The sequence below is a fragment of the Macrobrachium nipponense genome, chromosome 19 (assembly GCF_015104395.2).
Source record: "Macrobrachium nipponense isolate FS-2020 chromosome 19, ASM1510439v2, whole genome shotgun sequence".
NCBI classification, from domain to species: Eukaryota; Metazoa; Arthropoda; class Malacostraca; order Decapoda; family Palaemonidae; genus Macrobrachium; species Macrobrachium nipponense.
The window spans coordinates 82,258,088-82,269,661 of NC_061088.1; the positions used below are offsets into that span (position 1 = coordinate 82,258,088).

At 35.5% G+C, this 11,574-nt stretch overlaps 1 protein-coding gene across 2 annotated transcripts in view; it reads right to left on the bottom strand.

The window, feature by feature from the left end:
- The window catches only part of LOC135213094 (uncharacterized), a 7,729-nt gene extending 287 nt beyond the window's left edge, over window positions 1-7,442 (bottom strand). The window contains exons 1-5 of one of the 2 annotated variants that reach the window (XM_064246968.1): window positions 7,337-7,442; window positions 2,675-2,751; window positions 2,262-2,416; window positions 1,211-1,278; window positions 1-750 (exon numbers count right to left, since the gene is read on the bottom strand). The exon at window positions 1-750 is cut by the window's left edge and continues 287 nt beyond it. In XM_064246968.1, the coding sequence (XP_064103038.1) occupies window positions 433-750; window positions 1,211-1,278; window positions 2,262-2,416; window positions 2,675-2,751; window positions 7,337-7,345 (627 nt within the window). In that variant the 5' untranslated portion in view covers window positions 7,346-7,442 and the 3' untranslated portion in view covers window positions 1-432. Of the gene's footprint in view, window positions 751-1,210; window positions 1,279-2,261; window positions 2,417-2,674; window positions 2,752-4,560; window positions 4,688-7,336 lie in introns of those variants that run through there. The other variant, XM_064246977.1, reaches the window with a different exon arrangement.
- Between the last annotated feature and the right edge of the window lie 4,132 nt (window positions 7,443-11,574).

Sequence of the window (11,574 nt, forward strand, 5' to 3'; positions counted from 1 at the left end):
GTAATGCAATAATACAAAATACATGTCCTGGATTCAGTTTATTCAGTGTAAGAACAATATAAGAACAATATAACGAAATAAGAACACTGAAACAATAGAACTTGCTTTCAGCTATCTGAAAAAAAAAATGTTACAACAAAAAATCGTGTAAACTAAAATAATACTTAGAGGTAACAAGAATAAACTGAACCCTGAATATGTATTAATATTATTGCAATACTTGTACCTCTATTGTTGGTACTTTTTCGTAGGGGTAACAAGACTTTCGGACCACCCTGTATGTATTATGTAAGTTACATATGGACCACCCTGTATGTATTATGTAAGTTACATATATTATGTAAACAAGTTTTGGAATTACCGTAACCATGTTGTTACCTTATGATATGTATATATTGCGTAATATCATCGCAGTTCTTATGTATTATTATGTTATAAATTGCGTGTGATCATCCCAATTCTCAGTTTACAAACTGGAACAGGCTGGAAATTTGGAACGGCGACCCGAGAGAGACACTGCCTTAGTCTTTCCTTGTGTTGAAAACCTCTGTATAATCCGAAGTCTCCTTTGAAAAGAGTAATGTGGGGGTTGAAGGGTCTCTTGTCCGTGCACACCATCCCTCGCTCCTCGAATCGCGTGATGACGGCATCCCGAAGTTGCAAAAGGAGTTCGCTTTGCTCAACGTGGACGTAGACGACCCTGCTTTGGAAGTGGCCCAAGCCACCAAGTTGAAATTGGAATTCGGGCACCTATATGGATTTCATGTAACATTGCGTTAATTTTCTAGTGGATATTTGTGTACATACATGCGTAATTATTCATGCACATGCCTTATACGTGCTGCTTGTATTTATATCAGAGTTGCACAGCTATCTGAATTAAATAGTCAAATAGAACATTATGAAAAATACGCATTGCAAGATGATTTCGAGTGAATTACAAAATAAAACTTATTACGTTGAAAATGTAAGCAATGGTAATTATACACTTAATAAAAGTGATTAGATATTTAATTATAGAATCTTACTGGATAAAATTATGAGGACTTTGAATTCTATTTAATTGAAAACTGATTAATGAGACTATCGGAGTGCTTTCATTATTTTGCTCAGGAAGCCTGTTTTGGGCTGTCAGTGCAAAAAGATTGTTAACAACATTACAATGGACAGCATATTGCCTTCATAAAAGGGTTAATAACTTCCTCCTCACCTGCGACATGATGTTTTCGAGCAAATTCGTAGTCATTGAGTGGCTATCTGGCGTGTAATTAGGCATTTCTGGAACGAAAGAGTTTTTTCATTGCTTAAAAGAAATTTTTAAGTTTTGGGATTAGTTCTCTTGTCATTGGGTGCATTTTTAACTTGTGAAGATTGGCAACTTCATTGAAAGTTTTCTGTTTGCTTTCTTCAGTTCTTCACGCACCAGTAAACAGTGGAATCACTATTGCTTGGAAATTACACTGTGCCTTATATATCATTAGGTGCTGTGGAGTTGGATGGATATGTGAATGCAAAAGAGTATTTTACATCTGAATGCATAAGAGTACTTTTATGCTTAAAGCATAGTTGACAAATCTCTCATAATCACGAAATGGTATGGCTTTAAAATCACATTATGACTTTAGATAATATAACTGGAAATATTTTTCTCATAAAAAAAAAGGAGCCATAATTTGTTACCAACGCTGCTAAAGTTAGTTTCCGCGACGCATATTCGGCATAGGGCATTTATTATAGGTCAGCGCCACTTTACTGTCTTTATCCTTAACCAACATCTTCTTAATTAAAGAACCATTGTGCTCAAAATGCTTTGACAAGAGGGCATTATGGGAAACCAAGGTGGAAACAAGGTTAGATGTATGGAGATGCCCTGACCAGGATTACATAAAGCCACCAATGAACATTCTTTTGAAATATTAGCCTCCCGTTGGTGTCTGTTGCAAACAGAATTTTGTTGTGAATCAAGTTTTTTTTTTTTTTAATTAACATTTAGGTAACTGATTGATATTTGAGCAAGTTGTAAGGATTAAGAAAAAACTACTGTAAAGCTAGCAGCTCCTTGGCTCCTTGGGCGGAAACAGTACAGTAATTGACAATACACAAGGAATTAATGTTACCAGTCAAATTTAGATGACTAAACAGATGCTGCTCTGCGCTGCTATTTTATACCCATATATCCTCTAGTGATCTTAGAATGTATGACAGACTATACCCAGGACCAAGGACTTAGACCTTGCCCAGGACCACTGTGAATAACTTACCACGACTGAGATCGAAGACCGCGATGGTCAAGTGTTTTCCAGATACCGGGCTTAGGTTTAAGATCTGGGTGTCATCCCACATGGCCGACTGGAGGTCGGAGAGGTCACTCTTCACCTGGTCTGGAATAGGCAGGTAGACGTAATGGGTCGGTTGCCTGGAAAAGAAAGTCATCATTATTCACTGTCGTAATTTTTTTTCAGCTTGTATATTGGGATGTATCTATGTTTTTGTAAGTGTCATAAAGTTTCGGTTCGTTAGCATAATTAGAATATGATTTAATAAGGTAATTAGAAAATGATTTAATAAAGTATATCCACCATTGTAGGATTCTTATATGCCTGTCACATATAGTCTTTTGTCTTGAACTTTGTTTTATATTGGTGAAAAAGCAGTTTTTTTTCTGGCTATGTACCTTCTGGGTTGCCTTACGCCATGACTTCTGAAGTTCGCATATGACTGGTTGAACGACTTGTAAGCCATTGCAGATGTCTGGAAAAAAAAAACATATTTTAGTCAAAGTGAGATGGAAAGGGCTAAAATGAGTGAAAAACTTATCTACTTCACTTCTTGAATTGCTGAACTATTTGCATTTCCATTGCACAGTTTTAGTTGTTATGGTCTGGGAGCATAAGGTGCCACCAGGTATATCGTTGGAAACCAATAACTGGTAGCCTTATATTCCAAAACGTCTGATTTATACAACTAAGCCCTGTAAGGGGGTAGAGCTGTCACTGCAGGGTTGGATCAAATACCGATTTGTAGAGAGGGGGAGGGGGTGTCACTGCAGGGTTGGATCAAATACTGACTTTTTAGGGGGGTAGTGGTGTCATTGCAGGGTTGGATCAAATACTGATTTTTAAATGTCAAATACATATACTTTTGCTCATATTTCCAAAAATACCAATACTTTTACTCCTAAATCTAAAAATACAAATACAAGAACAGATTCCAAAAATGCAAGTACTTCTATTCCAGATTAAAAAATACAAAAATAAAATCCTGAAATTGTATAAAAAATATAGATTCTTTTTCCCCACAAAAGTTTACATATTATACTTGTATTTTATCATCTTTAATTCCCGGAAGGTTTCCGGGCTCTAGAGTATTGCTCGGTCAGGAGAGTAAAAATTGCCGGCCTTGCTGACCACCCTATCAGATGGTGTTGATGATGCACAGCAACCTAGAATATTCTTGGAAAAATGCTAAAAGCTTTGTGTCACGCCAGTACCGCAGTGGGGTGACGTCAATAGGCAGAACACCTTCCCTTAGGTAGCTAGGTGGAGGCATGCGAATTTGATGACGATTTTGCTGCGAAATCAATAGTTGTGGAGTTAGGTTATTGATACACTGACCCCAAGGTCATTGGTACAGGTTATTGATATACTGACCCCAAGGTCATTGGTACACTGACCGCATAGCTATGTATTTCCAGCGAAAATGTACGTCAAATTAGTTAAATATGCGTGAATGTACGGCAGAGAAACCATTATTCGTATACCGTGATTTCAGTTCCATTACAAAGCATTAACGTAACTCTGTTCTGCTTTCTGTTTTGGGGTTGGGGACCTTAGGCCATTAACCCCAATTCCAAGAAGTGGGGTTTTCGACACATAGCATCAAATTCTAGAAAATAAACAATACTAGGCACAAATGAATAAAAGTTTCTTTATTACAAATGTAATTACTCAAATACACGTTCACAAACACAGCTCGGCACTGGGAATTGGAAAACGCTCACGATAGGCGTAAGAACACAACCCACAATGTTCTAACTGGTCACGGGAAAGAATTCATTAGGGAAATTTTTGGAGATAAAAAGGGATTTATTTTAATAAAATTAATTTTAAACGTCTATACTCATTTCAAAGTAGTGTTTCAGGTATTCGGATTAATGCGTTTCAAACGCTCTTCTAAGCGAATGTGCTTGATATTTTGAGCCAACGGCACATGGAGAGGGAAAGTAAGGAACTAGGAAAATTCTAGCGAGGCGTAAAATTGGATTCATTATCTAAGTTATTTATTATTAGCGAATAGTGTTTAATGGATTCAAAATAACGAGAGTGAACAGCTCTTTTAAAATGCGTAGGTTACGATGTCACATCGTCTAGCGGCAACTTGTAAATTAATAACGGGTTGTTTCGTACTTGTGGCAACCCCGTCTCGATTGATGCACATTCTCTGGAATTGCTTTCTTCTTCACAATGCTGACTGCGCTAACTAGGAAATAATCAAGTCCACATTCTCCAAAATAATCAAAGGGCTTCACGGAATAACATATGCTTAAAAATTACAGCTCACCCTTCACTTCCAGGCAGCGGCAGTTGCTAGTATGCAGTACACCTGGCGCAGTACTGTAGTCAATCTGCCAGCGAGGCTGCAAGCCAGCGAGAGGGCTGGAACTAGAAGCGGGACGGGTGAGACATGATAAATACGCGTCTTATATTCGTACGACTATACGATTGGGGCCGGGACCGGGACGGCAGTCGGATCGTACTTAATATAGTATCTATCACGTAATGCACGTATCATCCCTGACGCGTATCAATTAGATATCCGTCTCTCAGGGTCTTAAGACATTGTTCTCTTTCTCTCTCTCTCTCTCCAAGTCTGCATATACTACCTTTGTCAATGGTTTTGTCTCTTGGATCATACAAATACAAAATAAGTTTATCCTGGATGGCAAATACAAATACATTAAAATTGCACCCCTGGCCATCAGTGCACCTCATGCGGTGCACTTTATGCATTCACTACTCAAGGTCCTTTGCAACGTCCCTTGGCCCCTACCAGCAACCCCAGTCGTTCATTTCACTGTACCTCCGTTCATATTCCATCTTACATTCCACCCCACAACAGTTGATTCATAATGTAACTCACCTTTTAAGCTTTTTTTACTGTAAATTTACCGTTTAAATGCTGAATGACCTCTTAGGTCCCAGCTATTGGCCTTGTGCTTGAATTGTGTATTCTATTTTGGTTTATACAACTAAGCTTTAAAAATGAATTCTCACAAAACGATAAATTTTACTTATCTCACAGCAAGTGGACTAATGTTGTAAATTGGAAAAGGCTTAAGTAGAGAGAGAGAGAGAGGGAGAGAGAGAGAGAGCATTAGAATCTTGTAATATGATAATTATGTATCTTTACAGTGAGATTGATCTTTCGTCAGGAATTCATGATGGCTTGTCGGGGTTCCTCATTTTCATATGAGGAAACAAATTAATTTCTTCAATCAAGCGTAATAAAAAAAGTACAAAAATTCTTCAACCAAACGTAAAAAAATACATTCTTCAACCTAACGTAAAAAAGTAAAAATTTCTTCAACTGAACTTATAAAAAGAAAAAAAGTACACAAATTCTTCGACTAAACAAAAACAAAAGTGTAAAAATTCTTCAACCAAACGTAAAAAAAAGTCCAAAAATTCAATCAAACGTACAATAACAAATTCCAAAAATTCAACCAAACGTAATAAAAAAAAAAATAGTAAAAAAAACTCTTGCCTAAGTTAGAATTTTGATGGAAAATCATTAGATATATGGACGTCACGGAGAGGTAAAAATAGTCAAGACATATAGCAAAATGTCTAGTGAGTTAGCAAGCCAAAGACTGTCGTAAGATTTACGGTGTAATTGTTATTTGAACCTGTATTTTACGCGGAATGCGCTCGAAGGGGTTTGGTGTTTTCTTATCACTTTTCCTTTCTCGCGACGTCTCGCTTATTTTAAAGACGCTTATTAACCAATTTTAGCTGATCGAGAGAATTTAAATACACCACCCTCCATTTTATTATTTTTTTTCCTCGTCGTGTTATCGACACACTTCCAACTGGTCCATTTTTTTTTATATTACTTTGAAAACTAGCTAACTGAATATACCTGTCATGAGCAAATACTGATTTCTTAACGTAAGAGTCGCTATTCAATTGTTTTAACCGAATTTTTTTTTTATTTGATAAGGGGGTAAATGCAATCGTATTTCATGAAGGATAAGATATGCCCGTATTGGTTTGGGATTGCTCATCAGTTGAAAGATTAAGAAGGGATATATATATATATATATATATATATATATTATATATATATATATATCTATATATATAATGTATGTATATAGTACATGCACACAAGCATACACAACCATTTATTGTAGCCTTTCTAAACCCAGTTTTAAGCGAATATCATTCATTTTCCTTGAAGGTAAGCATGCGAGGCATCTTAGCAGAATAGCAGTACTGTATACCGTAAACTATAAAGAAATAATATATCTGTCTGTTGATGTGAATGTACACTGGACGACGCGACGATAGAGAGAGTAAAAAAAATTTTGACAAAGTACAGCTCCAAGGACTCTAGTGTCATTTATTGCATCGATTGTTTCTTTTATTTATAGAAGTAAGTCAGACAATAATTTTTACCACTACTTAGTGTTTTACTTTGATTAACGTTAAAGTACGGCATGAGTGCATTAATACTGACCGTCATAATATGTAGATTCAGTATGGTGAAAATGATCGTTAAATGAAGTTATTTATATATGATGTGCCAACACATTATTATTCCACGGTTATAGGTTCATGACAATACAACTTGAATTATATATATATATATATATATATATATATAATATATATATATATATATATATATATTATATAATAATTTAAGTTTTGTTTATTGCCTAATTAATGTTAGCACATTTGCAGCCCTGCCAGCACTCTTCTTCATAATTGTAGAATTTTTGTTTTGTAGCCTTCTTCTAGGTGTACATTAATGTTATTGGCAATATTTTCAATATCCATAAAATTGGTCAGCCTTGAGAATTAAGCAAAAAAAAAATGTATTTAGAAATATTCGCAATGCTTGCTTAAGCTATCTTGGAACGATGAAAAAAAAACTCCCACCATCAACAGAAAGTAAAAATAAGTTCAGAATTTACTGACGCCAGATGCATGATCACAAGATTTTCACGAATAACTTTCCCATTAAGTGCTAAGTATTCTATCGTCCACTCACAACCACTTGATCCATTCGAATTCCTTAGAAAATGTGTGAAAGTAACTGTCGAGATCCTTACCTCGGTCATCAAAAATTCGGTGCCCTGATCACAAAGCGGGTTCAGTATGGACACTTGGTTCCAGAACGGTGCTCACAGGTCTACTAAATGAAGCTGGATATGGAAATATGTTTGCTTTGACGGAGGATTAGTGATAACCCTCCCCCATTTACTCATTTTCCCAAAGCTCGTCTGTGGTTGGTGGGCTGGGTTTGAGATTGTCTGTGATTGGTGAATTGGGTCAAGGTCACGAGAGATAAATACCCGTTGGTTTTGACGTCATTCACACCGGCGCTGCGATAAGTTCACTGTGCAATAAAAATAATGCAGTGTGGCTTTGTTGTGTTTTAACATAGAAATGTAATACTAAAGAATTGATTTTGAAGGATATAGTAAACATCACACACACAGATATATATATATATATATATTATATATATATATATATATATATATATATAATATGTATTATATATGTGTGTATGGTATATATATATATATAATATATCTATATTATAATAATATATATCTACTATATATATATATATATATATAGATATAATGTATGTATGTATATATATATATATATATATATATATATATATTATATATCCTATATAACATATTATCATATATATATATATATATATATATATATATATATATCGTCACTGCCGTGACAAAGGGGCGTATCTCAAAAAAGTTGAAAATTGAGATAATATCACCATTATGTTTCTCGCGGCGAGTTTTATAGTGTGACAAAGTGGCGTATCTGTACGCCTAACAGTTGCTGTATTAGAGGATCTTTAGGTGAGGACGTAAATAAAAAAAGAGTAACCATTCATGAAACGTATAGGCGTAACTAAAGTTACGTCTCTTTGTAGCGTTTCAAAAAGAGCAATATCAACTTGGCGAACAGACGTATCTTGTGATACGCCTATTTGTAATATCATTTAAATCACCATACAACAAATTTCATTGATTTACGCTTGAGTGTAAATAAAACGTACCCTACAAAAATGTTTTAACGAACATATATGACATCATAAAATCGTTCATATCGTTGAAAGTTACGACACTGCATAACATACTTTAAATTACGTCTCTCTCTCTCTCTCTCGCTTATTAAACTTCTCACTACAAATGTTTAACACCAAGGACGAATTTAATAGGGTAGATTTCTGTAAATACCAGTTACTACATCATGAACATGAATAAACAATTTGTCTCCTTATTCGTTGCATAACAAGGTACTTTAGCCCTGTACACTTTCAGAGTAAACAAAGTCTTAGTTCTTTAACGTTAACCTGTTTATGCACTAAGTCATCTGCGTTCTCCATAACAGCAAGTATATAAGTGGTGTCTGTTTTTCTTTAACTGAACATTACTTTCAGTTCTAGTATCTTACCTAACGTTTTTAGATCTAATTCCATCATTTTGTGATTTTTCATACTATATAGCCTATTTCAGTTATTTTGTAATAGATTTAAACTACCGCTGAAACACGCACAATTCGTAAACTTTTCATGCTTTTAATAGCCGTTCGTGTTTTTTTAAAATCTTTTGTTGAAGGTTGATTGGGAAACATTTAAGGATCATGGATGTCTTGATAGAATGGGAGGATCATAGAAAAAATGTAGTTTCTACTGATGAGTTGGAGTGTATCGATGGAAGTGAGTTTAAGATGGGACAAAAAATCCGAATGCACTGGAAGGGGAGGTACTATTATGGGACTATCTTATTAATTGAAAGAGATTCAGATAAAGAAGAGGAAAGTGATAATGATGAAAACTTGCCTCTTAGTACCCTTGCAAAAAAGACACGAGCTAAGGATGACGACTTACCGTTATCAATTCTGAAGGCCAAACTAAAGCCACAACGAACTGAAAATCAACACAACGAAAAGAAGTTGAGTGAAGAAAAATGAAAACGCCATGATTCCAGCTGAAAATGAGACTAGCGACAACGACGAGCGAAAAATACTTCCATTTGTACAAGTGAATCACCAACCTACGACAGTGATGCAGACCCTGCTTATATTCAAAGATGTGAAGTGCCCCATTGTCTTGATGAAGTCTTTAGCCATATCTGTTTTGACCTGTTGTGCTACACTCGTTTCTTTAACATGGGACGATGTGAAAATGACCATAAAATTCAAGAGAGCAACAACACGAGCAAGAAAAGGAAGAAAGAAAAAATCACTACCCTTAGGAAACCTCCAATTGAAAAACAACCTGAAGACTTTCGTGTTGACGGATCGGAAAGAGAGGATGGTGCTCTCTCGCATTGTTAAAAGGAAAGAAAATAAGAAGGTGACGGCTTATGAAAAAACAGACTAAGGGTAATGAATATGAAAGGCCAAAAACAAGGAAAATTGTTGCAGCACGGAACATTATTAAGCCTAGTGTAATGGAGTTACTTGCAGCAAACTAAGTAAAAAAATGCTCGTCATTCTCAGAAGCAGAAAGGAAGGACATACTTCAAGCTTATTACGGAACCAATAGTCATCAACTGCAAAGAGAGTTTATTGTTCGCTTTGTGAAAGTAACCAAGGTAAAGCAGAGAACTGTGAAAATGAAAGTCAGGGTTCTAGGAGATCTTTTCTTCGTAATACTCCTTGCCAAAGAACGAGAACATCTGCCTTTTTGCCAAAACTATGTTTTTGAGCACCCTTAATATCTCTGAAAAAACTCTTAGAACAGCCATTAGTAAGAGACAGTCTACAGGTACAGTGGAAAAAAGAATAAGAGAGGGGGTAGATCTACAAGTTATGAAAAATCCCACTATTGTCGTCAAAATTCAACGCAAGATTATTTGCATCCATATCTTAACAAAATGAAAATGCATGCTATGTTTTTAGAAGAAAATTCTCCAAGAGGCATATCGGCAAGCTACACAACTTATTGCGAGGTCCTAATGGGGTGCCAAAATAATTTCCTTCCATAATCCTAAGAACGGATCTCTTGTAAGCTGTGTGAAAATTACAGAAAAGGAAATACAGAAAGAAAACAGAACTTCAAGACCAATTCAAGAACACATAAAGAGAAGGAGCTGTAAGGAGAAAGAAAGATGGAGCTAAACATGATACTGATCCTTTTCTCACTGCAGCAACATTTGACCGACCAGCAGGTCATTTACCTCAAGGACAAATGATAACATGCTTTATTATAAAAGGAGATTGGCTAACTATAATCTTACTATCTATGACTTGCAATCTAAGGCTTGTCATTGTTTTACTTGGCATGAAGGACAAGGAAAACGAGGATCCTCTGAAATTGCCACCTGCTTAAGTATTTACCTTGATAACTGGATGCTTCTGGGGTCAGAACTGTAAAACTGTTTGCTGATGGGTGTCCTGGACAAAATAAAAATTCTGTAATCACAGCCATGCTCTTGCATTCAGTAAGCAGACTGAGAAGTATAGAAAAGATACACCTGATTTTCTTCGAGGCCTATCACGGCCAAAACGAAGGTGACTCTGCACACAGTGCCATTAGTACTGCCCTTAACAATGTTGGTGACCTTTATGTGCCTTCGCAATTAATACCCATTTTTCGACTAGCAAGGAAAAAAATCCTTATTTTGTTCATCCAGGTCCAGACTCTTGATTTTCTCGATTTTGAAACAACGGCAAAAGTACTTCGTTATACTATCCATTAGAATATGGCGACCAAGGGAAATTCTTTGTTTAACTGGACAGAAATGAGAGAGGTAATGGTGCAAAAGAGTTCTGTCGATAAAATTTTCTTCAAGACTAGTCACCTAAATGAACACTTCAGATCTATAACACTGAAGCAACGAATGCAGCCTGACCCAAACAATATACTGCTTAATAAACTCTACACTGAACCTCCAAAGATCTCTAAGGAGAAGTATGAAGATTTGATGTCACTTTGTAATAGTGCCTTACCAAAGTTGTCAGAGGTACAGAGTATGTTTATTTCTTCAGATCTTTGCCACACTAAACTAACAAGTTTTCATAGCACTTATGTACCAAAAACAATCTTTCTTAAAAACGTAAATATAGCTTTTATAGATTTTATCGTGTGTACATCAAGGAAGTATTTTATTATTAAATATTGTCAATATAGTATGAACTATTATTTTTTTTCATTATTCTCTAGTAACATGAAATGTTTACCCAAGCAATAATTTCCAAGAGTCATTTCTGAAATATCTCTGAAAAAAAAAAAAAAAGTTTAATTTCCATGATGTGAATGAATTAACGGACGAACTATAAAACCAATAAAAATATCAGC